General features: G+C 58.6%; 2 protein-coding genes across 2 annotated transcripts in view; one reads left to right on the top strand and one right to left on the bottom strand.

Annotated features, from left to right (window-relative positions):
- Positions 1–425: 425 nt before the first annotated feature.
- On the bottom strand, positions 426–5809 carry MBD4 (methyl-CpG binding domain 4, DNA glycosylase). Its single transcript, XM_054167771.1, has 8 exons — positions 5792–5809; positions 5378–5718; positions 4091–4809; positions 3090–3299; positions 2118–2252; positions 1755–1904; positions 966–1069; positions 426–564 (listed from the first exon to the last, which is right to left on the bottom strand). Exons 1-8 carry the CDS (start codon positions 5807–5809, stop codon positions 487–489), a joined length of 1755 nt encoding a protein of 584 aa, XP_054023746.1. The 3' UTR covers positions 426–486.
- Positions 5810–5961: 152 nt separating this feature from the next.
- Positions 5962–25522, top strand: part of IFT122 (intraflagellar transport 122) — a 33710-nt gene continuing 14149 nt past the window's right edge. The window contains exons 1-16 of the mRNA XM_054179830.1: positions 5962–6021; positions 7001–7067; positions 12864–12948; positions 13564–13642; positions 14370–14446; positions 14806–14872; positions 15773–15919; positions 16668–16743; positions 17241–17432; positions 17919–18057; positions 18619–18821; positions 19209–19346; positions 20074–20238; positions 21019–21216; positions 22627–22767; positions 24101–24154. Of these exons, the coding sequence (XP_054035805.1) occupies positions 5981–6021; positions 7001–7067; positions 12864–12948; positions 13564–13642; positions 14370–14446; positions 14806–14872; positions 15773–15919; positions 16668–16743; positions 17241–17432; positions 17919–18057; positions 18619–18821; positions 19209–19346; positions 20074–20238; positions 21019–21216; positions 22627–22767; positions 24101–24154 (1869 nt within the window). The 5' untranslated portion in view covers positions 5962–5980. The remainder of the gene's footprint in view (positions 6022–7000; positions 7068–12863; positions 12949–13563; positions 13643–14369; positions 14447–14805; positions 14873–15772; positions 15920–16667; positions 16744–17240; positions 17433–17918; positions 18058–18618; positions 18822–19208; positions 19347–20073; positions 20239–21018; positions 21217–22626; positions 22768–24100; positions 24155–25522) is intronic.

The following is a 25522-nucleotide window of genomic DNA, read 5'->3' as shown; positions in this document are numbered from 1 at the left end:
GGGTGCGACGGCAACGACCTGGGCACAGGCGGCCTGTCTGCGGGGGGGCAGCCCGGCGGGGGTGAGGCACCCAAAGAAGCGATCTGAACGCGCTAGGCCTGCGGGTGGCAACAGCCACTGGTCACAGCTGCGGGCCCAGGCACGGCCGGACAGAGGCAGCAGCGCGTTTTGCTCGGGCCCGGACCGGGGGCAGGCGGCGGCTCAGAGGACCCCGGACCGTCGCCTCCCGTGCCCCTGCTACCACCCCGGTTACTGTTTCTGCGGCGCTGTCGAAGGTCGCCGGGACACCAGCGAGTCCCTGCCCCACAGGAGCAAATGCTACAAAACCTGGGATGCTTTATTAGAACACAAAGGATAGAGAGGCCAGGCCCGCGCCGGGCCGAGCCGCTGTCACAGGCGCCGGGAGAACCCGGGGACACAGCAGCACTGCAGGCACCCGAGGTGCTGCTGGCGTTCAGCCCCTGCCCAGCCGCTGCTGTCCCACGCTCAGCCGATGCTCAGCCTCTCCCGGTTCTCCCAGAGCCACGCGTGGTACACGTTCAGCTTGTGGTCCTGTGGCTGCACCTGAAACAAAGCAGAAGCCTTCGACACGGGCTCCAGGAGCCAGCCCTACAGCACCCCCTGCTCTGGCCCGGGCTCAGGCTCCCCCACGCCTCAATGGCGGCAGTGTAAACCGTGGGGTACTGTGCTTGGCCAGGCCCCAGACCACCCACTCGCTGTGAATCAAGAGCCCCCTGCCACGGCAAAGGCCCCACCAGCACTGATGTGATACCAGGTTTGTAACTGGAGCAGGAGAAAGACTCTCAGCCGGCACCAACAGTGAAGGAAAAACCCTCTCAAGGTGACCCCCACCCTCGCCTGGGGTTCAGCACCGGGGAGGGTACAATTCTGAAGACAGAGAAGTGCCTTTCCTCAGCCCAGGGGGGCCCTGAGGGCCAGGCCCCCGCGGTGGGCACGGCACCCACCTCCTGCCACTCGTTGACGCAGAAGATGCGGTAGGAGTCGTTGCCGTACTTGCCGATGCCGTGCAGCTCGATGGGGTAGCGCCAGTGCTTGCTCAGGTACTCGCCTGCAACACAGCCAGGCCTGGGTGCCCAGCCAGGCCTCTGCCCGGGCCCCACGCCTGGTGCCAAACACGGCTCTGGGCTGCTTCCTGGGCAGGGCAGGCGATGGAGTCCTGTGGGGCACACCTTAAAGCCCTCTGAAATCAGCCAGGGTCATTTAATTTTAATGCCATCTCCCTGCCCAGAGCCTGCAGAGGAATAACTCAGTTCAGAGTGTAAACCACAGCAGGATGATTGCAAACACCCAGGCTGGAAGGGCCTCCTGCAGGTGGCCTGTGGCAGCACGGGGCAGAGCCACCTCGGCACAAAGCAGCCTCGCAGGTGCCTGTGTCGTTCTCTACTCAGGGAAGTCTCCTGGGGAGCTCTTTGCTTCTGGCAGTTCATTCTCAGCAGCTCTGCACAGAGTGGTTTGGGTTGGAAGGCATCTTAAAGGCACCCCTGCCATGGGCAGAGATACCTCCTCTAGAGCAGCTTGCCCAGGGCCCCATCCAAATTCCAGCATTGGAGCCTCCACAGCTTCTCTGGGCAACCTGTTCCAGTGCCTCAGCACCCCTGTGGTGTGAGCCTGACCTATCCCAAAGCTGCAGGAAACAAACTATGTGCCACACAGAAGGCAGTCAGGGAGCTCAGCAATGCTTTTTCTCTCCAGCCCAACTCAGACCCCTGCACAGCCATCTCCAGAAAACCTACCTGAGAACCTGATGATAGTTTTGGCTCTGAGCTCATAGAGGCCAAGAGGTTTGAGCAGCTCTGCCATCTCCCTCCAGTCTGCAGCCCTGGCTACTTCTGGAGAAGGATACTTCTTGAGGAACTCCCAGAGCACAGGAATTGCCATCTTGCCTAGAGAGAGAAGCCACCCTCCACAGACACTGCACAGGGAACTCTGGACACTTCTTGAGGTGAGCTTTGCCAAACCAAGAGCCACCAGTGAAGGAGGGTTTGTCACACTGACACGTTCACTCCCGCATGGATGGCGCCACAAATGGCAGCTGTGCTGCCCCTCTGCCACCACCCCAACACTAACACCACGTGAAGCTGCACTGCTCCCTTTACCTGAAGTTTTGTTGAGAAATATGGTTGCAATGAGAAGCTTCCAGGGGTCATGGAAAAGTGTTTCTTGGACCAAGTTAAAAGGGGAGCGTGGAGGAATCCACTTCCTGAGGGCCTTCCTTCTGGGTGGGCTGGGAGCTGTGCACAGAGGCAGTAAGGGGAATTTATTTGGCAGTAAAAGACAATTTACCTATTGAACAACAAAAGTAAGACCTCCTGGAGCAGATCCATCTTTCTGGGGGCCCTGTACGTGGATGGGGCCACGGCAAGTCCCACACAGATGTCAGGGAACTGCAGGGGGCTGCATGCCAGGTGTGGGCTGGCTGCGAGTGGCCTCTGGCTGCATGTCACATCCATGCCCCAAGGACAGAGGCTCTCCCCAGGTACCCCTGCATTCCTGTGCATGTGCAGAGCAGCCATGGGAGGCAGGGCTCACCCTGGTAGGGGAAGCAGCTCAGCCATGGGAGGCAGGGCTCACCCTGGTAGGGGAAGCAGCTCAGCCATGGGAGGCAGGGCTCACCCTGGTAGGGGAAGCAGCTCAGCCATGGGAGGCAGGGCTCACCCTGGTAGGGGAAGCAGCTCAGCCATGGGAGGCAGGGCTCACCCTGGTAGGGGAAGCAGCTCAGCTGTGGGAGGCAGGGCTCACCCTGGTAGGGGAAGCAGCTCAGCTGTGGGAGGCAGGGCTCACCCTGGTAGGGGAAGCAGCTCAGCCGTGGGAGGCAGGGCTCACCCTGGTAGGGGAAGCAGCTCAGCAGCCTGAAGAGGCCTTCCCCAAACACGCTTGCCCCAGAAGAGCTGCTGAGGTGTTTGATACTCACCCCAGCAGTTGTTTGCAGGACACTAACCCCGAGGTTCACCAAGGGCCAAGCTCCCCAGTGCCACCTGAGCACAGCTAGCCCTCAAGTGCAGATCTCCACAGCCCCCCCAGTGCTGAGCCACCCCAGGAGCAGCTGCATCTCCCCAGAGGATTCCTACCTTCTTTACTGCATTTACTTGAAAAATAGGGGCTGGTTTTCCTCCTGTCCACTTGTGTCTGTGGCATGGACTCTCCTGTAAAGAAGTGACTCTGCACAGTGACAAAGATAACCCCAGGTGCTCTGCTGTGACCCCACTGTGCTGTGAGGAAGTGCCAGGATTTCCTGTGGGTGCCCAGAACATCAGCGTGCTTTAGACTCACTCCAGCATTTCAGCTCCATGGAAGATCTCCAGAAGGCAAACCATGACTCTGCCAAGCTGCAGCTCAAGCTGCACCCAGGAATTCAGCGTTGGCCACATACCCCAGCACATGAAACAGGCCAGAAGTGACACTTTTGGTGAACTACACTGACCAGCAGCATCCAGGATGTGCAGCAGCCATGGTAACGAGGGGAGCAGACTGCACCACAGCTGGAGGGAGCAGCAGAGCAGCTCCAGCTGGGGTCTGCACCAAGGGAAAGACCTCTTTTAGGCTGGAGAGGAGCAGCCTGAGATCTTATTAATGTCTGTAAGGGCAGGGGGCAGGAGGAAGGGGCTAGGCTCTTCTCAGGGGTGTCCTGCGACCAGACCAGGGCCAAAGGACACAAACTTGAGCCTGGGAAGTTCCACCCAAACACAAGGAGAAACCTCCTTGGTATGAAGATGCTGGAGGCCTGGAGCAGGCTGCCCAGAGAGGTTGTGGAGTCTCCTCTGGAGACTTTCAAATCCCCCCAATTGTGTTCCTATGTGACCTGCCCTGGGTGACCCTGCTCTGGCAGGGGAGTGGGACTTGGTCTTTGGAGGTCCCTTCCAACCTCTACCACTCTGTGATTCTGCGATTTTTGTGACAAGGAAATGAGACAAATTCAGATGCTGCAGCAGCTTGACCTGAGAGGGGACACTTTGCCTGTGCAGCAGAACCCCTGCAGCAGGCTCAGGTACCCCTGGCACCGTGCATGCTGTGAAGCTCCTCCACACCTGGCATCAGCCCCATTCAGCCTCTGCCCTGCCCCCCTGCTTACCCAGGCTCCCTCGAGCCCTCTCTCTCCATGCTCCCAGCGCAGAGGCCCTCTCCTCCGGTGCTGCAGAGGATGCTTCACCAGGACCCTTCTCGGCAGTCTCCTCTGCCGGGCTGCCCAGCGCCCCCCGCGGGTGAGCCGTGGCAGAGCCCCGCTGCCCGCCCGCCCTGGCGGTTGTCAGCAGAGCCGCCCCTGCCCCCGTGGGGTCTGTGTCCTGAGTGGCTGTGCCCTGGCTGGCAGCCACAGGTGAGGCTCTGCTCCTGCAGAGCTTCTTGCTCCCAGCGCCCTGCTGCCTGCCCCGTGCTGCTCTGTGCCTCTTGACCTGGCTGCCGGCTCGACTTCTCCCTCCAGAGCTGGTGCCACTTCCCTTGCTCCGGTCGCTTCTTCCACCTGCCTGCTCCCTTGTGGTTTTCCAGCACTCCTCTGGGTTTAAGCCTTTTGTGGTCAGAGCTCCGCTCCCGAGAGCAGCCTCTCCCTGGGGCTCCTTTCCAGTTCTCTCCTCGGCACCGTTCTGCACGCTGAGGCCTTGCGCCGGGCTGTGACAATCCTCACCCCCCGCGGCAGTTCCTGCAGCTTCTCTGCTGCATCTCTCCACACTTGCCCGGGGACTCCTCTGGGCTGGGGCTGCAAAGACAAAGTCTTCAGCTTTCAGCTTCGTCTCCCCAGTTTTCTGCAGATACTCCACAAGTGCTCTTTTCGACCTCAGCTTATGTCCTGCAGGGCTGTGGCACGAAAACCAAACCAGTCAGTGATGCCTTCCTCACCCCCGCTCTTCACTGCAGCACATCTGTCCCAGTGTTGAAACAAACAAGCATCAAAACCAGTTGAGAGGTTTCTGTGCCTTGACCCAGGCAGGTTTACACAAGGAGTTTACAGCCAGTTCCCCAGAGCTGGTGCCCTCCCTCCTGAGCCCTGCATGGCTGCCACGTGCCCCTGCGCTGCAGGGATGGCAGAAGTGCTTTGCCCAAGAGCAGGCAGTGCTCAGCCCTGCACTGCACAGGGGCTTGGCTTGAGAGGGATCTTAAAGCTCATTCAGTTCCAAGCCTCTGTCATGGGCAGGGTCCCCTCCCACCAGCCCAGGCTGCTCAAGCCTCATCCAGCCTGGCCCCGAACACTTTCAGGGATGAGGCAGCCACAGCCTCCCCGGGCAGCCTGTCCCTGTGCCTCAGCACCCCGACGGTGAAGAGTTAGTTCCGTACATCCAAGCCAGCCCTCTCGGCTGGGAGCCTTAGTAGAAGGTCCCGCTCCAGCTCTCCCAGGTCTCCTCCGCAAGCAGCCCGCCGGCCTCACCTCACAAAGTAGACATCGACCCTCCCTGCGGTCCTGCCCGACTGCCGCCGCCTCGCCACCTTCTGCCAGCCGCTGCGGGCGGCGCTGGGCCCGGCCGCCGCCGCCAGTCTTCCTGCCAGGCTCCTCCCCGCCGCAGCGCCGGTGCCGCCGCCGCTAGGGCAGGGGCCGGGCCGCTCCGCCGCCGCCTGCACCGCCGCTTGGTCTCGGCTGCCACCCGGGAGGCTGCGCGGGAAGGAGATGCCCGGTGGGGCCCTGCTGGGAGCGGGGGGCTCCGGCACGCGGCGGCACCGTGCCGGGCCCCCCGCACGGCCCCGGGCCCGCCCGTGCCCGGCGGGGGTCACCTGCCGCCATCAGCCCCGTTCCCCCGCGAGCCCTGCGCTGCTTCCCCGCCCCAGGCGCCTACCCGCGTCCCGCCGCTCCCGGCGCCGCCATCTTGCGCGCCCTCAGTCACCTGACTCCGCCGGCGGGTGGCGCCCCCTGCCGTGCCGGCGGACCGGGGACGCTGCAGGCGCGTGCGCGTTGCCCGTGGCGCCGGCGGCGCGCGTGTAAACAAGCGCGAGGCGGCGGGGGGCGGCCGTGGCTCGGCCCGGCCCGGCCCGGGGGATGCGGGCCGCGCTCACCTGGCGCGACCGGGCTGACCAGTGGTGAGGGCCCCGGGGCCAGCCGGCCCGCCCCGTACCGGGGAGGACTGCGAGGAGCCGCGGGAGGGCCCGGCGGTGGGCCGGGGGCGGGAGCCGGGAGCGGGCCGGCTGGCTGGGGCCTGGCCGTTGGAGAGGGCCGGGGACCGGGGGCTGGGAGCCGGGGGCGGGAGCTGGGAGCGGGCCGGCTGGCTGGGGCCTGGCCGTTGGAGGGGGCCGGGGACCGGGGGCTGGGAGCCGGGGGCGGGAGCCGGGAGCGGGCCGGCTGGCTGGGGCCTGGCCGTTGGAGGGGGCCGGGGACCGGGGGCTGGGAGCCGGGGGCGGGAGCCGGGAGCGGGCCGGCTGGCTGGGGCCTGGCCGTTGGAGGGGGCCGGGGGCTGAGGGCCGGGGGCCGGGGGCTGAGGGCCGGGGGCTGGGAGCCGGGGGCGGGCTGGCTGGCTGGCTGGCTGGGGCCTGGCCGTTGGAGGGGGCCGGGGGCCGGGGACCGGGGGCTGAGGGCCGGGGGCGGGAGCCGGGAGCGGGCCGGCTGGCTGGGGCCTGGCCGTTGGAGGGGGCCGGGGACCGGGGGCTGGGAGCCGGGGGCGGCAGCCGGGAGCGGGGCTGGGTCCTGGGCTCGGCGTCGTCTCTGCAGGCAGCGCTTTTCCCCCTTGGCCGGGCGGTGGCCGGCGGGAGCGGCCCCGGCTGCTGGCAGGGATCCGGGCGGGCAGAGCCTTGCCGGGGTTTCAGCTCCGTTCCCCCCACATGTGGCCCGCGGCTGTGTCGGGGCGGTCCTGCCTGCCGGGGCCCCGCCGCGGAGCCTCCCGACGGGGCCGGCCGGGGCAGGGGGCGCGCCCCAGAGGGCTCTGTTTGTCTGGGGAGTCCTCGGGAGCGGGAGGTCTCTCCCGGGTGCAGTTCCCGGGGTTGGGCATGGGGCATCACCGACGGGAAACCAAATCTCTCTTCTGCTGACGGCGTCCGCTCGCGTTTGTGTTTGTTTGTTCTTTAGTATTTATGATCTTGCATTCAAGCCGGATGGGACTCAGCTGATAATTGCTGCTGGAAATAGACTGCTGGTAGGGAAACTTCTTTTCCTCTTGCAGCTCACAGCGGTAGGAACAGGATAGGATTTCTTTCACATTAACTGAGGGATATAAGTGATCAGAAATCCTCTTATCTCTCCTAGTCCAGCCTCCTATCTCCATATATGTTAATGCTTGCTAACTGTGAAGTGTTTGGAAGCCTTTTAATGTTTCTTACCAAGTTTTAATCTCTCTTTCCAAAAGTAATGAGGTTTAATTTCCTTGTGTCATCTCATCCTCTCTCACCTCACCCAGAGCTTTGAAATCCCTTAACCTGTACCGAGCTGCACAGTGGTGGTGCTGCACTAATGCTGTGTTGGTACAAGGTTCATGCAGGTCTCTGTGAGAAGGGGAAATGAACTCAAATTGATGTCCCTGCTCTGTGGAGAGCCTTGGCTACAGCTTTGTGCTGTTCCCTGGGGCCCCTTGCCTGCTGCTGACCGCTCAGCGAGAGCAGCTCAGGACCATGCTCATAGTTCCTGCAGAGCTTCCACATGGGGTAGGGGTGCAAGCTGCAGGCAGGCAGGGATGGCACAGGTATCCAGGTGCAGCTCAGAGCTGCAGGCAGGCAGGGATGGCACAGGTATCCAGGTGCAGCTCGGAGCTGCAGGCAGGCAGGGATGGCACAGGTATCCAGGTGCAGCTCAGAGCTGCAGGCAGGCAGGGATGGCACAGGTATCCAGGTGCAGCTCAGAGCTGCAGGCAGGCAGGGATGGCACAGGTATCCAGGTGTAGCTCGGAGCTGCAGGCAGGGATGGCACAGGTATGCAGGTGCAGCTCGGAGCTGCAGGGATGGCACAGGTATCCAGGTGCAGCTCGGAGCTGCAGGGATGGCACAGGTATCCAGGTGCAGCTCGGAGCTGCAGGGATGGCACAGGTATGCAGGTGCAGCTCAGAGCTGCAGGGATGGCACAGGTATCCAGGTGCAGCTCAGAGCTGCAGGCAGGGATGGCACAGGTATCCAGGTGCAGCTCAGAGCTGCAGGCAGGGATGGCACAGGTATGCAGGTGCAGCTCAGAGCTGCAGGGATGGCACGGGTATCCAGGTGCAGCTCAGAGCTGCAGGGATGGCACGGGTATCCAGGTGCAGCTCAGAGCTGCAGGGATGGCACAGGTATCCAGGTGCAGCTCGGAGCTGCAGGGATGGCACGGGTATCCAGGTGCAGCTCGGAGCTGCAGGGATGGCACAGGTATCCAGGTGCAGCTCGGAGCTGCAGGCAGGCAGGGATGGCACAGGTATCCAGGTGCAGCTCAGAGCTGCAGGGATGGCACGGGTATCCAGGTGCAGCTCGGAGCTGCAGGGATGGCACAGGTATCCAGGTGCAGCTCGGAGCTGCAGGCAGGCAGGGATGGCACAGGTATCCAGGTGCAGCTCGGAGCTGCAGGGATGGCACAGGTATCCAGGTGCAGCTCAGAGCTGCAGGGATGGCACAGGTATCCAGGTGCAGCTCAGAGCTGCAGGGATGGCACAGGTATGCAGGTGCAGCTCGGAGCTGCAGGCAGGGAGGGATGGCACAGGTATGCAGGTGCAGCTCGGAGCTGCAGGGATGGCACAGGTATGCAGGTGCAGCTCAGAGCTGCAGGGATGGCACAGGTATCCAGGTGCAGCTCGGAGCCGCAGGGATGGCACAGGTATCCAGGTGCAGCTCGGAGCTGCAGGGATGGCACAGGTATGCAGGTGCAGCTCGGAGCTGCAGGGATGGCACAGGTATCCAGGTGCAGCTCGGAGCTGCAGGGATGGCACAGGTATCCAGGTGCAGCTCGGAGCTGCAGGCAGGGATGGCACAGGTATCCAGGTGCAGCTCGGAGCCGCAGGGATGGCACAGGTATCCAGGTGCAGCTCGGAGCTGCAGGGATGGCACAGGTATGCAGGTGCAGCTCGGAGCTGCAGGGATGGCACAGGTATCCAGGTGCAGCTCGGAGCTGCAGGGATGGCACAGGTATCCAGGTGCAGCTCGGAGCTGCAGGCAGGGATGGCACAGGTATGCAGGTGCAGCTCGGAGCTGCAGGGATGGCACAGGTATCCAGGTGCAGCTCGGAGCTGCAGGGATGGCACAGGTATGCAGGTGCAGCTCGGAGCTGCAGGCAGGCAGGGATGGCACAGGTATGCAGGTGCAGCTCGGAGCTGCAGGGATGGCACAGGTATGCAGGTGCAGCTCGGAGCTGCAGGGATGGCACAGGTATCCAGGTGCAGCTCGGAGCTGCGGGCAGGGATGGCACAGGTATCCAGGTGCAGCTCGGAGCTGCAGGCAGGGATGGCACAGGTATCCAGGTGCAGCTCGGAGCTGCAGGGATGGCACAGGTATCCAGGTGCAGCTCGGAGCTGCAGGCAGGGATGGCACAGGTATGCAGGTGCAGCTCGGAGCTGCAGGGATGGCACAGGTATCCAGGTGCAGCTCGGAGCTGCAGGCAGGGATGGCACAGGTATCCAGGTGCAGCTCGGAGCTGCAGGGATGGCACAGGTATCCAGGTGCAGCTCGGAGCTGCGGGCAGGGATGGCACAGGTATCCAGGTGCAGCTCGGAGCTGCAGGGATGGCACAGGTATCCAGGTGCAGCTCGGAGCTGCAGGGATGGCACAGGTATCCAGGTGCAGCTCGGAGCTGCAGGCAGGGATGGCACAGGTATCCAGGTGCAGCTCGGAGCTGCAGGGATGGCACGGGTATCCAGGTGCAGCTCGGAGCTGCAGGGATGGCACAGGTATGCAGGTGCAGCTCGGAGCTGCAGGGATGGCACAGGTATGCAGGTGCAGCTCGGAGCTGCAGGCAGGCAGGGATGGCACAGGTATCCAGGTGCAGCTCGGAGCTGCAGGGATGGCACGGGTATCCAGGTGCAGCTCGGAGCTGCAGGGATGGCACAGGTATCCAGGTGCAGCTCGGAGCTGCAGGCAGGGATGGCACAGGTATCCAGGTGCAGCTCGGAGCTGCAGGCAGGGATGGCACAGGTATGCAGGTGCAGCTCGGAGCTGCAGGGATGGCACAGGTATCCAGGTGCAGCTCGGAGCTGCGGGCAGGGATGGCACAGGTATCCAGGTGCAGCTCGGAGCTGCAGGGATGGCACAGGTATGCAGGTGCAGCTCGGAGCTGCAGGGATGGCACAGGTATGCAGGTGCAGCTCGGAGCTGCAGGGATGGCACAGGTATCCAGGTGCAGCTCGGAGCTGCAGGGATGGCACAGGTATCCAGGTGCAGCTCGGAGCTGCAGGGATGGCACAGGTATGCAGGTGCAGCTCGGAGCTGCAGGCAGGGATGGCACGGGTATCCAGGTGCAGCTCGGAGCTGCAGGGATGGCACGGGTATCCAGGTGCAGGTCGGAGCTGCAGGCAGGGATGGCACAGGTATCCAGGTGCAGGTCGGAGCTGCAGGGATGGCACAGGTATGCAGGTGCAGCTCGGAGCTGCAGGGATGGCACAGGTATGCAGGTGCAGCTCGGAGCTGCAGGCAGGGATGGCACAGGTATGCAGGTGCAGCTCGGAGCTGCGGGCAGGGATGGCGCAGGTATCCAGGTGCAGCTCGGAGCTGCAGGCAGGGATGGCGCAGGTATCCAGGTGCAGCTCGGAGCTGCAGGCAGGGATGGCGCAGGTATGCAGGTGCAGCTCGGAGCTGCAGGCAGGGATGGCACAGGTATGCAGGTGCAGCTCGGAGCTGCAGGCAGGGATGGCGCAGGTATCCAGGTGCAGCTCGGAGCTGCAGGCAGGGATGGCGCAGGTATGCAGGTGCAGCTCGGAGCTGCAGGGATGGCACAGGTATCCAGGTGCAGCTCGGAGCTGCAGGCAGGGATGGCACAGGTATGCAGGTGCAGCTCGGAGCTGCAGGGATGGCACAGGTATCCAGGTGCAGCTCGGAGCTGCAGGGATGGCACAGGTATCCTGGTGCAGCTCGGAGCTGCAGGGATGGCACAGGTATCCAGGTGCAGCTCGGAGCTGCAGGGATGGCACAGGTATGGAGGTGCAGCTCGGAGCTGCAGGGATGGCACAGGTATCCAGGTGCAGCTCGGAGCTGCAGGGATGGCACAGGTATCCAGGTGCAGCTCGGAGCTGCAGGCAGGGATGGCACAGGTATCCAGGTGCAGCTCGGAGCTGCAGGCAGGGATGGCACGGGTATCCAGGTGCAGCTCGGAGCTGCAGGCAGGGATGGCACAGGTATGCAGGTGCAGCTCGGAGCTGCAGGGATGGCACAGGTATCCAGGTGCAGGTCGGAGCTGCAGGGATGGCACAGGTATCCAGGTGCAGGTCGGAGCTGCAGGCAGGGATGGCACAGGTATCCAGGTGCAGCTCGGAGCTGCAGGGATGGCACAGGTATCCAGGTGCAGCTCGGAGCTGCAGGGATGGCACAGGTATCCAGGTGCAGCTCGGAGCTGCAGGCAGGGATGGCACAGGTATCCAGGTGCAGCTCGGAGCTGCAGGGATGGCACGGGTATCCAGGTGCAGCTCAGAGCTGCAGGCAGGGATGGCACAGGTATCCAGGTGCAGCTCGGAGCTGCAGGGATGGCACAGGTATCCAGGTGCAGCTCGGAGCTGCAGGGATGGCACAGGTATCCAGGTGCAGCTCGGAGCTGCGGGCAGGGATGGCACAGGTATGCAGGTGCAGCTCGGAGCTGCAGGGATGGCACAGGTATCCAGGTGCAGCTCGGAGCTGCAGGGATGGCACAGGTATGCAGGTGCAGCTCGGAGCTGCAGGGATGGCACAGGTATCCAGGTGCAGCTCGGAGCTGCAGGGATGGCACAGGCATGGAGGTGCAGCTCGGAGCTGCAGGGATGGCACAGGTATCCAGGTGCAGCTCGGAGCTGCAGGCAGGGATGGCACAGGTATCTAGGTGCAGCTCGGAGCTGCAGGGATGGCACAGGTATCCAGGTGCAGCTCGGAGCTGCGGGCAGGGATGGCACAGGTATCCAGGTGCAGCTCGGAGCTGCAGGGATGGCACAGGTATCCAGGTGCAGCTCGGAGCTGCAGGGATGGCACAGGTATCTAGGTGCAGCTCGGAGCTGCAGGGATGGCACAGGTATCCAGGTGCAGCTCGGAGCTGCAGGGATGGCACAGGTATCTAGGTGCAGCTCGGAGCTGCAGGGATGGCACAGGTATCTAGGTGCAGCTCGGAGCTGCAGGGATGGCACAGGTATGCAGGTGCAGCTCAGAGCTGCAGGGATGGCACAGGTATCCAGGTGCAGCTCGGAGCTGCAGGGATGGCACAGGTATCCAGGTGCAGCTCGGAGCTGCAGGGATGGCACAGGTATGCAGGTGCAGCTCGGAGCTGCAGGGATGGCACAGGTATGCAGGTCAGCTCGGAGCTGCAGGGATGGCACAGGTATGCAGGTGCAGCTCGGAGCTGCAGGGATGGCACAGGTATCCAGGTGCAGCTCAGAGCTGCAGGGATGGCACAGGTATGCAGGTGCAGCTCGGAGCTGCGGGGCAGCAGGCTCCATTGTTTTCAGTAGGGGGCACATGCAGTGTGTTCCTCTGCAGGGCCTGAGGAAGTTTAAGTGTCTAATGCACATTAAGAAGGTCAGGGGGAAAGCAGGCTGGGCTGATGTGCTGCATGCAGCTTTGGAAGACCGCTCTTCCTCCACTCTGGGAGGTTGGAGCTTAAAGCTGCTTCTGCACCTTGGAAGGTTTTTGTCAGTGCTGGGTGGACAGCTGGGCTGAAAGGTCTTTCCCAACCAAAATGGTTTTGTGGTTCTGTGACTGCAGACACAAAGGGAAGGGCCGGATCTTGGTGGCCTTCAGGAGCTGTGTAGCCTAGTCCTCAGTGGAAGGTTTGTTAATGTATGGGTTTGTTCTCTTTCCTCTTCCAACAGGTGTATGACACTTCTGATGGAACCTTAATTCAGCCTCTGAAGGGACACAAGGACACTGTGTATTGTGTGGCTTATGCCAAAGATGGTAAATGGCACTTTGTGAAGTGCCTGTCTCCCATTCCCTGCTGCCAGTGGATGTAGAGAGCTCAGGGCAGCTCCAGCAGCAGTGGGGTTTGGTATCATGGAGAGCCTGAGCTTCCCCTCCCCTCGGGAAGTTTCTCTTTGTGGGAGGAGAGGGCTTCCCCCAGAGATCTCTCCCTGGCACTCCACCTGCCTCTGATTTCTGATTCCTGTGGTTCCTCCACCCCAGAGCTTCCTGATCTTTGGTCCTTCACATGTTGCCATGCTCACCACAGACCTTACTCTGCTCCCAGTTTTTCCCTTGGCTCTGATTCTCTTCTGTGGGGCCCTGCTGTCTGTGACCTTGGGACTTCCCTCCCAGATACCTCTCTGAGTGCCAGCTGTGACAGCATCCTCTTTTCCCTTGCTGCTTATGACATGTCTTCAGCCACTGACTGAGTGTTGGTAGGCTGCTCCCTGCTGCTTGGCTGGGCTGTGGGGAGGTGTGGGTATGGCAAGGTAACCTCATCAGGGTGTTAGGCCCTTCATTGCCTGAGCCATGCCAAGTTCAAGAGCTCCCTGCTGTCTCTCTCAGCATTTGGAGCGCCAGGGTGGGACTGAAGTTGTGTTTCCTTCCTAGGCAAGCGTTTTGCTTCTGGCTCAGCTGACAAAAGTGTGATCATCTGGACTTCAAAGCTGGAAGGCATTCTGAAATACACGTGAGTGAGGCTCTCCCTTCTCTGCCTGCCTGAAGCAGCTTGGATCCTGCACCTCTGCTCTGAGGTCTGGGAGGTGGCTGGCTCGGGTCAGAGAAGATCCTGGAGGGAAGGGGAAAAGAACAGCTCCAGTAGCTGCACCAGGCAGGAGAGCAATTAAAGGCACAAGAGAGTGGAGGAGCTACAAAAATCTCTGAGTGTAGAGCTGGCAGAGCACTGAGGAAACTGTAGGTTGACATGAAATGGGTGATGGCTCTGGCCTTGCATGCTGAACACAAGTCAGGTAGTTCTCATTCAAAGGCTAAACTCAGTGTGAGCTTGGGCACCTTCAGAGCATTTCCCCCTTTTTCTGGCTTTGTTTTTGTGCCACCCCTCTTAAGGGGCACCTTCAGATCTGTGTGCACTTGGACTGCCAGGCAGTGTGCACAGGCAGTGTGCTGCTGGAGCACTCAGCTGGGGTAGAACTTGGGCAGGACCTCTCATCACATTTCACAAGCCACTGCCTTGCTCTGTTTTAGCTGCTTGTGAGGAGGTGCTTCAGGTCCTGCCCCTCAGAGAATAGCTTGGCCAGGCTGTCACTGGTGCACAGCAATTGCAGAGTGCCCTGATGGCATCTAAACTGATCCAGTTGTTTCTGGTATCTGGGATGCCTTTCAGTTGTCTTGCTGGCAGTCAGAGAAGGGGGCATTTAAGGGTGGAGGATTGACATGTGATTGTAACTTCCTTGCAGGCACAATGACTCCATCCAGTGTGTATCCTACAACCCCCTCACTCACCAGCTGGCCTCCTGCTCCACCAGTGACTTCGGTATGCCTTCTGCCCCCTCTTGCCATCCCATCTGTGTAGCTCAGCTAGCTACAGACAGATGGAGCTCAGAGCTCTTTGTGTCCAGGGGAGATGAGATACAAGCTGTCCAAAGTGATCTGTTTGAACCCCTGCAGCTGCCCTGGAAGGCTGCCTGCAGTGAGGTCAGGTGCAGTGCTGCTTTCTTGCAGACACCCTCTCTGTTACTCAGATGGCATTTGCCCCCTTTACTGATAACCAATAAGTATTTAAATGTGCTTCTGGCAGTGCATGAGTCTTTGATCCCTCTGCAGCCCCAGCAGACACCACCAGTCTCTAATCTCACCCCTTGTAACTGTGGCTTTTTGCTTGCTGTCCCCAAGGCCTGTGGTCTCCTGAGCAGAAGTCGGTGTCTAAGCACAAAACCAGCAGCAAGATCACTTGCTGCAGGTAAGTGGAAAGGGTTCCCTGTGTCATCTGGGTCACTTCCAATGCAAACCAGTCACAGTCATGTGCAGGCTTAAAGAAAAAAGGGTCCAGAGCAGTAGGTCAGTGAGCAGAGGGAGCACCCAGCAGTGTGAGGTGTGCTGTCCCACCTCCCTCTCCTGCTTCCTGCTGATCAGCCATTCTCATTCAGACACCTCAGTGGTGGTTATGGTCCTGTTGGAGGAGTCTGCCTAACATTTATTAGAGATGAGATGTTCTTTCTGTGGAGTCCTCTCAGACAGAGCTCCCCTCACCTTCCTTTTAATACCAGAGGGCTGTGGAGCTTGTTTGATGCTGTTCAGAGCTGAATTCTGAAAGTCTCAGAGAGATCTGATCTTCAGCAAGTGTCTCAGCTTCTCTCTGCCTCTGCTCAGCCCTCTTGGCAGTAGCAATAAAGTGAGTTTAGGGGAAAGATGCACTTTGTAGCACTGCTGATACTTTCAGCAGGAGACCTTCCCAGCCTGAAGGCAGAGCACATTGATCTGTGCAGAGTCATCCACCTGACTGCAGTGGAGACCAGAGCTGAAGCCCGGGCCCCTGTCCCACGCCAATAGCTTCCATTGGTGTTCTCAGTGTGGCTGTTGGTGCAGCCTGGTTCACTGCCAGCTCTCTCATGCCCCAGGGGTGTTTCCCAGCACACGTTAAGATGCTCAAGCAGCTGCTGGCTGGGATAGGTTTGTTTCTGATCTCCCCAGGTGTGGTCTGTGTCCGTCCCAAAGGCCCTCCCTGCAGTGCCCTGCCACCTGTGTGGGGTTCGATGCAGAGACAGGCTGTAGCTTACTGCCCACCCCCCAGAGCTGCCTGCTGGCAGTGGCCAGCTGTGCGTGCTGGGCATGCCCCAGCTGGCTGCTCTGTGTCTGGCAGCTGGACCAACGACGGGCAGTACCTGGCGCTGGGCTTGCTGAGCGGCGTGGTCAGCATCCGCAACAAGAGCGGCGACGAGAAGGTCAGGATCGAGCGCCCCGGGGGCACCGCGGCCCCGGTGTGGTCCATCTGCTGGAACCCTGCCAGGTAGCCCCCCTCACCCTGCCCCTGGCCTGCTGAGCCTGGCCTCCTGCGCTGCGGGAAGCTCTGGCTCCTAGCCCTGCTGAGCGAGGTGAATGCCGCCTGCCTTGCCCTTGCTGAGTGATGAGCTGCTGGGGTTTGGGCTCTGCTGCCAGGCCTTAAGGGAATGGAGAAACTGGAGCTCCACTGGGATCATGGAGTCATGGAATCATGAAGAAGAGAAGGCTGGAAGAGATCTTTAAGTTCCCTTTTGTTCAGTTCATGGCTAGAGGCATTGTTTGTCTCCCTTCCTCCTAGGCAAGAAGCTGTGGAGCTAAGTGCCATGGCTTGCTCCAAGCTGAACAGAGTGTGTCAGGGTAGCAGAGTGAGCGGGTCTGAGGCTGGAGCCCCCTCACTCTGCTCCTGGACTCCCCTGAGCAGCTTCTCTCCTCCCTGCCTTGCACTGCTGACTGCAGTTCACTTGTGCTCAGTGCATTGACTGGGACATGCTGGCTTTGTGCAGCTGGAGCTGAGGCCAGAAGCAGGCCAGGTGCTTCAGCTGCTGAAGGGACCATTGACCACAGCCCTGCTCGCAGAGCTGGCTGGAGGTGGCCCTCTCTGCTGTGTCCTGTGCGGTCTCCCTCAGTTTTAAGCAGCTGTTGAGATGTGCTGTGCTGTTGGTGGGGCTTTGCAGAGTGCTGTGACATAGTTGTGCTGCTGGGGCTGTTGCTCTGAGGCATGCAGGACTCAATCCCCTCCCGACTGTTGTTGCCAGGGATGCCCGCAATGACATTCTGGCTGTGGCAGACTGGGGGCAGAAGCTCTCCTTTTACCATCTCAGTGGCAAACAGGTACGTAGCAGGAGGTGCCCCTGGGAGTGGCAGGCTGTGTGACTGCTCTGTGTCCTGTGCTGCCACCCCAGTGCTTTACTTGCACATTAACTCTTTCCTGCTTTCCCACACTTTGATGAGGGCCATTTCTTACCCACCCTTTCCTCCAGCTCTTGTTTCTTCTGTGGCCTCAATTCCTGCGTGGAATTCTGTGCCTACAATTCCTGTGTGGAAGCTCTCAGAGCTCTGCTGAGTTCTGTGCTGTGGTGTATTGGGAGCATGTTTGTGCTTTCCTCAGCTGGCTGAAGGGGGTTTGTGAGTTGCTTGGCTTCTGAGTAGGCTGGTTGGGGACTGGAGGGGTTCTCAGGTGTGTTTGGGAGCTGCTTTTGGCAGCCTCAGTGCGGTTCTGGGGCAGCAAAGAGCTGTGTGTGGCCAGGGGGTGACAGGAGGGGTGCCCTGGGGAGGTGTGAGCTGGTACTTTGTGAGTGGTTTGTTGGTGAGTGGCTTTGCCCCTGCAGATTGGGAAGGACAGAGCCCTGGGCTTTGACCCCTGCTGTGTCAGCTACTTCAGCAAAGGAGAGTACCTGCTGCTGGGGGGCTCTGACAAGCAGGTCTCCCTCTTCACCAAGGACGGCGTGCGCCTGGGCCCCATCGGCGAGCAGGGCAGCTGGGTCTGGGCCTGCAAAGTGAAGCCAGACTCCAACTACGTGGTGAGCAGGGGCCTTGCTCTGACCTTCCCACAGCTTGTCCTCTCAGCTAGGACATGAATGTCACACTGAGTGTCAGTGTGCAAATGTGGGGAGTTAGAGAGAAGTTAAAAACAAAGCAACCAACTCCTCACCCCCCAAAACCAAACCCAAAACTCGTAACAAAACACAACCAAACCACCCCCCACCTGCTCAGCATGAAGGGCTGGGGCTGATCAGCCAGAGAATGGGGCCTTGGAAGGAGATCATCCACTCCCACCCCTCTGCCAAAGCAGGGCCACCTTAGGCAGGCCACACAAGAACACATCCAGATGGATCTTGAGAGTCTAGAGGAGGAGGCTCCACAGCCTCTCCTCATTTTGCGTTGTACCTCTGCTGCTGTTTGAGTACAAGCAGGCTGTAATTAGAGTCCAGGCAGCAAGCAGGAACAGCACATACTGATCATATCACTGCATGTTGCCAGCTAACTGCAACCATTCTCCTGCCCAGGCAGTGGGGTGCCAGGATGGGACCCTGGCTTTCTACCAGCTGATCTTCAGCACCGTGCATGGCCTGTACAAGGATCGCTATGCCTACAGAGACAGCATGACTGACGTCATTGTGCAGCACCTCATCACTGAGCAAAAAGGTAACCTCAGCCTTGCAGCTGCCCGCAGCCTGGCTCCTTTCTGCCTTGCTCTGGGTTTTCAGGAGCTTGCAATGAATGCTGTGTGTGGCAGGCAGGCCCTGGCTGCTCCCACAGCACACCTGAGGAACGCTGTGGGCAGGAGGAGAGTGCAAGCTAGGCTCCTGGAGGATCAGCTCTGACAGGCTTAACAGAGGAGGTGGGGATTTGAAAGGACATTGGGAGGGGCAGAGGCTTTTGAGATAAGGTTTTAATCTCTGCAAATGAGATAAAATACATCATATTGAGGTGGGGTTTTTTCCTTACTTTGCAGTCTCAAGGGGTTGTGCTGATTTTGTTTCTTTTTATGGCAGGGAGTCAAAGCATTGCTCCAGGATGTGCTGTTGACAAATAACAGAGGGTGATGGATGGGGATGGTGGATTACATAGATGCTGAGCAGCAAACATATCTGAGCAGGAATCTACTTTTCATTTCAGTGGTGCTGAGGAAGATTCAATCTTAATCTCTGTAGCCATTATCTTTGGCTTGGCCTAAAGTGTGGGGTTTTGTGGGGTTTTCTCTAGTCAGAATAAAAGGCAGAGAGCTGGTGAAGAAAATTGCCATCTACAAGAACAGGTTGGCCATCCAGATGCCAGAGAAGATCTTGATCTATGAGCTGTACTCAGATGATTCTTCAGACATGTACTACCGGGTGAAGGAAAAGATAGCCAAGAAGTTTGAGTGCAACCTGCTGGTGGTATGCTCAAATCACATCATCCTATGCCAGGTATGTGCCTCAGAGGCTTGGGCTGCACCCAGAGCTGGAGAGAGCTCTTCAAATAGCTAAGAAGAGCTTGTGCCACCTGAGCTGTGATGGTGTTACCTCAGTGTACCAATCTGTAGAGCTGCTGTGTGTGAGCTGCAGTGCTGCCATCCTCCTGCAGCAGCTGTGGTTCTGTGTCACTGCAGCAGCCTCTGGAGTGGATGTGGTGAATGAGCAGAGTCCAGGAGAGCCTTTGGGTGGGGGAGAACCCTGTGGAGGGGGCAGGGGTTGGATTTGTTTTGTTTCTTCATAGCTCCTGGAAAGCTTTAAAGAAGAGCCCCTGCTGAGCTGACTCAGCACAGCAGGCACAGGGCCTGTGTTGACCTCCATGCTCTGCCCCTGTGCCTGCAGGAGAAGAGGCTGCAGTGCCTCTCCTTCAGTGGTGTCAAGGAGCGAGAGTGGCTGATGGAGTCCCTTATCCGCTACATCAAGGTCATTGGAGGACCTCCAGGGAGAGAAGGGCTTCTGGTGGGGCTGAAGAACGGGCAGGTAACAGCGGAGTGCTCTGTGACTTTGTGCTGGGGGGCAGAGCTCAGGAGCAGCATGCAGGCTTTTGTTGGACATTCTCAGCTTCTGGTGGAAACCTGCCTGGTTCCACCTGGCTGAGGAAGCAGAGCTGTGGTTAACTTCGTCTGAAGTCTGGTTGGGGGCCACCGACAGCAGGGGTGAGCTGAGAGAGGGTGTCTGTGGTGGGGCTTGGTGTGGTTCTCTTGTCCTGGTGAGCACTTATGGATGGTCAGAGGTGGCATGGCCGCCTGGCCCACAAGCTGAAGTGTCCATCTGGAGCCCAGAGGTGTTGGTACAGAGAGGAAGTTGATGTCCCTTGTGCCTCGTACAGCTGTGCCATGCATTGCTGCAGTGCACTCATGGAGCTGCTTGGCTAGTGGAGCACTGGCACGTCCAGGATGTGCAGCATACAGGTATTTGGTAAGCTTGCAACCTAGAGCGTGCTGGGGAGACTGCTAATGTGTCCCTGCCCATGGCAGGGGGGTGGACCTGGCTGATCCTTTAGGCCTCTTCCAACCCAACCCATTCTGTGACTACGAAAGGAGTCCTCAAGATAGCTCAGACCGGAAGCGTTGCCCTGATTTTGCTGCTCAGTGCCTCTGAAGCAAGTTGCACTTGCAGCCTTCAAAGAGCATCCAAGGCTGCAGCTGCTGTTCCTGGTCTGAGGAGCACGAGTGGGTGGCCTGACTGTGGTTTCCACCCTGCCCAGATCCTGAAGATCTTTGTGGACAACGCCTTGGCCATTGTGCTGCTGAAGCAGTCCACAGCCGTGCGCTGCCTGGACATGAGCGCGTCCCGCAGCAAGCTGGCTGTGGTGGATGAGAACGACACCTGCCTGGTCTATGACATCCACACCAAAGAGCTGCTCTTCCAGGTCAGCTTCAGCGTGCTGTGCTTGCTTTACTTAAACAGGAAGGAGGGGCCAGGAAGTGGTCTGGGGCACAGGACACAGCAGAACTGTGCAGGGATTCACAGAGCTGCCATTTAAGCCATCAATCGCATTGGTAGGGTTTGGCTATGATCCACTCCTCCCCAAGCTGCCTTCCTAGAGATAGTAGACAAGGAGTTAGGAACCAGGAGCTGTGTGTGAGCAGCAGCTGACTGAGGAACACTTAAACATGTGACCTCTCCAGTTTAATTTAGAGCTCTGTCCTGCTTCCTTTGAAGCATTAGAGTTAATGAGCCTTTTGGCCTTGCCAGCGCTGCCAAACTGCTTTGTTCTTCCTGTATTGCCAGAGTGTAAAATGAGTAATGATCATCCTCTCCTCCCTGGAGCTCAGCAGCCACTCCAAGAGTTCTCCTGTAAACACTGATGGAATGTTTGCAGAGAGCACTGGGGAGAGAGCAGCAAGTGGCACAGAGACAGGGGCTGCAGCCTGCAGTTTGTACCAGGCAGCAGACCCGGCAGCTCGGTGTGCTGTGTATTGTGGTGCATGCCAGGTGATGCTCTGCAGCTCCATGGTCCAGGTCAGCAGTAGAACACAAGCTGTTCATTGCAGTGTCCGTCTGGGCAGCAGTGTGCTGGGCTTTAGGCTGTCCCAAAGGCACACAGTAAGGGCTGTGTGTTGGAGCAGGTCAGCCCTCGCTGCAGGCTGCCTGCTCTGTGAGAGCTGTGCTGGCATCTCCTGTGACCAGCGTTCCCTGTGCCCCTCAGGAGCCCAACGCCAACAGCGTGGCGTGGAACACGCAGTGTGAGGACATGCTTTGCTTTTCTGGAGGGGGTTACCTCAATATCAAAGCCAGCAACTTCCCTGTCCATCAGCAGAAGCTTCAAGGCTTTGTTGTGGGTTACAATGGCTCCAAGATTTTCTGTCTTCATGTTTTCTCCATGTCAGCTGTTGAAGTCCCGCAGGTAATCCTTTAATCTCATTAAGTGGTGCTTTACATTTCAGAAACAGCAGTGTTTGAGGAGGGAAGAGGCTTTGCTGAGATTTACCCCCCTTCCACTACCAAAACCATTGCACTTCACACTCTTCAGCTTCCTTACACTTCCACTGCATGGTCTGTTTCGTTGGGCATTAAGCAAGCTAACTCCCTTCTTGCTGCTGCTGATTGCTCCTAATTCTCCCTCTCAGCTTGCAAATGCACACAGCCTCAAAGCAAAGCTGAGATCTCTGCCTGTGTTTTTACTGTCCTCTCTCTCTGTCCCTCTTGCCAAGCTGTAATTTCCTTTCTTTTGTCAGTACATCAAAACTGTTGCTGCTGCTTCATCTAGAAGTGTTTAGCCAATATTTAAGCTGTGTGTTTCAGTCTGGATGTGTAGTACATCTAAATTTAGAGAGTGCCTCCCATAAAATGCTATTTTCTGACTTAGGAAGCAATGGGAGAGTCTGAAACAGTGCAGGAAAGGAAACAGAAAAGGGGGGACAAAATATTCTGACTTGAGCCCCTGGTGTGTGCAGGATTGGAAGCTGAGGGCAGTGAAGAAGGCCAGGGTGCCTTTGGTGCTAAGGAATGCCTGTTACAGGCCTCTCTCTCTGCTCCTTGGAGGAGTTGTGTGTAGTTGGGCTCTGGGTTGCCCTGAGTGGGGGTTAGCTGTGAGCTTGATCAGGCCTAGCCTACAGCTGCTGGCATGCTGGAGGCAGCAGTGTGCCACAGCATTCTTGTGACATGTGACAGAGGCAGCTTGCACAGAGCTGCCCTTCTGAGGGACTGCTAGAAGTTGTACCATTTTCAGACAAATAACCCAGAAATCACTCTGCACAAAGTCTTTGGCTGCAGCCCCAGAGTTCCAGTCTGGCTGCAGTGCTCCCCATTAGCCCAAAGGTTTCAAGCTGGGCCTCAGCCTGTGCCAGCCTGTGGCTGGCAGTTTCTCTCTTGAATTGCCTTTTAAGGCCAGGCCTTGAGGTCAGTGGGTTTGGGGCTTGATAGTCACAGTTGTGGTAAAACAGCTTTGTCATCAGGGTTGACACAGAGGGGCTGCTCCCTCTTGTGCCTGAGTGTCTCCAGGGATGCCTCACCAGGCTGTGTTGCTGCTGCTCCTGGCCTCTGAGAACAAGCTGCCTCCTTTGTGCTCAGGGCCCCAGCTGCCCTTAGCTTGCTGTACCTGACCAGTGCTCAGGGAGCACATTCTCAACACTGCTGATGCACCGGGGACTCAGTCTGGAGCAGAGCTCACCAGAGACACACAGAGCTCACATCTCCTCTCTGTGGAGTTTGCCATGGCTGTGATGAGAAGGTTTTTCTGTTCCCCAGTGCCTGGGGAGGGTGTCACTGACGTCTCTTGCACCTCCTAACGTGTGTTTCCCCCGGCCCGCCCCAGTCTGCCCCCATGTATCAGTACCTGGAGCGGAAGATGTTCCCAGAAGCTTACCAGATTGCCTGCCTGGGGGTCACTGATGCTGACTGGAGAGAGCTGGCCATGGAAGCCCTGGAGGGGCTGGAGTTTGAGACTGCTAAGAAGGTAAAGCTGGAGCTGTGTTTGCCAGCAGGGGTGGGGAAGGTCTGGCTGGAATACAAAGCAGTGTTGCTGGGTGCCCATCCTGCTTGTCTGTCGCTGCACAGCCCAGAGGTGCTGCTGCGGTGTTGAACTGCAGTCTCCTTTATCTCTCCGGGTGAGTGCCACCTCCTCAGCCCGGCTGTTAAAAGCAGAACCTGGTTTCTTCCATCTGCTGCAAAAGGGGACCGGGAGCGGGCGGGGACCGTTCGGTGCTGCCGACACCGGGTGGCAGCAGAGGACGCGATGCTGGCTGCCGCTCCCCTTCCCCAGGGCTCCGGACCTCTCCCCCCGAGTGTTTAATGCGACCGCAGCGCGGTGCAGGTTTCCTGCCTCCCTGCCTGCACACGAACGCTCGCGGAAGGCAGCCGTGTCGGGGCGTCCTGGCTGCAGCAAGTTGGGGGTGGGCTGTAAGGGGACATGTCCTGAAGAACTGAGTTTTCTGCAGCATGAGAGCCTTCCCTCTTCTGTCACCACCTTTGCTGGAATGGGAGAGGGTGGAGTGAGTTCGGTGTCATGAATATTGTATGAAAGGCAAAACGTGCTAAAAATACCCCGGGGCTGGCCTGTGCTGACAGACCTCTGCTGATAACCGAGAGTTTTAAAGGAAATGAAAGGCTTTAGTTTGCTTTTTGCCTTAAGTGGAGGCATCAGAATAATTCCAGTTTCATGGAGGGCTCTGCAGATAGCTGTTCTTAACAAGAAGTTTTCAGTGCCTCCTTGGAATGTGGAAGTGCTGCCCTCGGAATTAGAGCGGATTAAGCTGAACAAAAGCAGCTTCTTGACATTAAAGGCTCTGGTAGTGCCTAGGCCCATCTGCTGTGAGCAGAGTACTCTGTGCCCTTTGAAGCATTACTTTGGTTAGAAGCCTTGAACATTCAGCCTAAAGAGTTAAATTCCTGGCTTTTGAAGCATGTTAAGAAGTGCTAAGCTGCTGCAACTCACACGTGAGGGTGCCACTGGAGACCCTGGCTCGCACATGTAGCTCCCTTTGCAAAGGCACTGCCCTGCCCTGAGCTGCCTCGCTCACAGGAGGATGGGAGAGCTGTAAAGCAGCCAGAGTAGAGGTCTGCAGTGGTTGAAGGGTCACTTTGTGTTTCTCGGGGGGCTGCTGCTGATGTTCAGGGGTGAGCGGTGCCTGGGGGCTGCAGTTGTGGGCAGTGCCCAGGGGTCAGGGACTGCAGGAGCCCAGTGCCCAGCTGATTTCCCTCTGTCCTGCTCACAGGGAGGCAGCTTGCTTTGTGCTTCACCAGGAGCTGCTTTTCAAGTAAATCCCCTTATCCTTTCTGTCTCCCAACAGGCATTCACCAGGGTCCGAGACCTGCGCTACTTGGAGCTGATCAGCAGCATAGAGGTGAGAGTGGTGCAGCCAGCCCTGCTGCCCCCTCCCTGCTGCCCCAGAGCCAGGGTGCTCTGGGGAGACTCTGCTCAGAGTGCTGCTGAATGCTGGACACTTCTCAGAGTGAAAATCCTGATCAGCAATGCTGACAAATTCCAGCCTGTGACTGAAGCTTCACAGGGACAAAAAGGGAGGTGTGGGACACTGAGAGCTGCTGAAGCAAAATGTGCACTACTCAGTGAATGGTTGGGAGAGCAGCACTGTGCTGGCAGAGCTTAGGACAGAGTGCTTCATAAACATGAGTCAATTAAGCCTTTCCTTACCCCCTGGAGATAGGTAATTACTATTATCTCCTCCTTGCAGAGCCAGAAACAGGCCCAGAGAAATAAAATGACAAACTTAGGGTCTCCTGACAAGCCTGTGACAACTGGAAATAGAATTTGGACTCCCTCACTCCAATACTGTGCCCTAATCACTGGCTCTTACTCTTCACACTTCTTGATAGAATGTCACTAGACAGTGGCTGTCTCTCTGAGCACAGAAGAGATGGTACCAGCCTTGTCCTGCAGGGAGTGTGTGGCAGGGCTTGCCTTAGAGATCTGTGGTGAGATGGGGAGTGCACTTTCTCATGCTCATTAGATTTACACCTTCTCTGGAAGAATACATCCCATGCCCTCCACTTCTGCAGAGCTGTCCTGGTTCTGTCAGAGCACCACCTGGTTGCACTTCATTTCTTTTGGTGTCTGACATGGGACAGAGGCCTGTGTTGGGAGCCCCTCTGCTTTGACATGGGACAGAGGCCTGTGTTGGGAGCCCCTCCACACACATTAACTATACACATTGTGTGTGTGTGACACTGACCCCTGGAAGTCCTTTCACCCCTGTGGCTCTGATGGATGTGGAGGGTTTCTCCATGGCACTGCTTACACCTTGCCTTGGTGGCCCCTTCCCCACACGGTCCCTGAGCAGTGTGGATGTGCAGGAAAGCATGGAGCTCTGGAGCCCTGCCTGCCCCAGGCAGGAGCCCTGGCAGCTGGGGACAGGGCTGGTGGCATTGGGCTTCATGCAGAGGCAGGTGGAGTGGCTCTGTGAATCTGCTTGTTGCTAGCAGTGGTTTCCCTGCTTGCCATCCCACAGAGGTGTTGCTAATTCAGCCAGGTGATGTGCTGGGGAGTTTGGGCAGGAGGTGAGGAGCCTGCCAGAGGCCTCCTTAATGACACGGGCTGTCCAGCTCCCTGTGTGAGAGCAAGGGAGGGCAATTGTCATCACTTTGCTTTGTGCAGTGACATTTAATTTTGCTCTTCCTAATTTTAATTAAGAAGAGATTTAGTCCTTCAATTACAAATTCACCAGGATTGTAGGAGAGGCATAATTATGATATCC

This window comes from Dryobates pubescens, chromosome 1, assembly GCF_014839835.1.
Source record: "Dryobates pubescens isolate bDryPub1 chromosome 1, bDryPub1.pri, whole genome shotgun sequence".
Classification (NCBI taxonomy): Eukaryota; Metazoa; Chordata; class Aves; order Piciformes; family Picidae; genus Dryobates; species Dryobates pubescens.
This window is presented reverse-complemented; position numbering and strand designations above follow the sequence as displayed.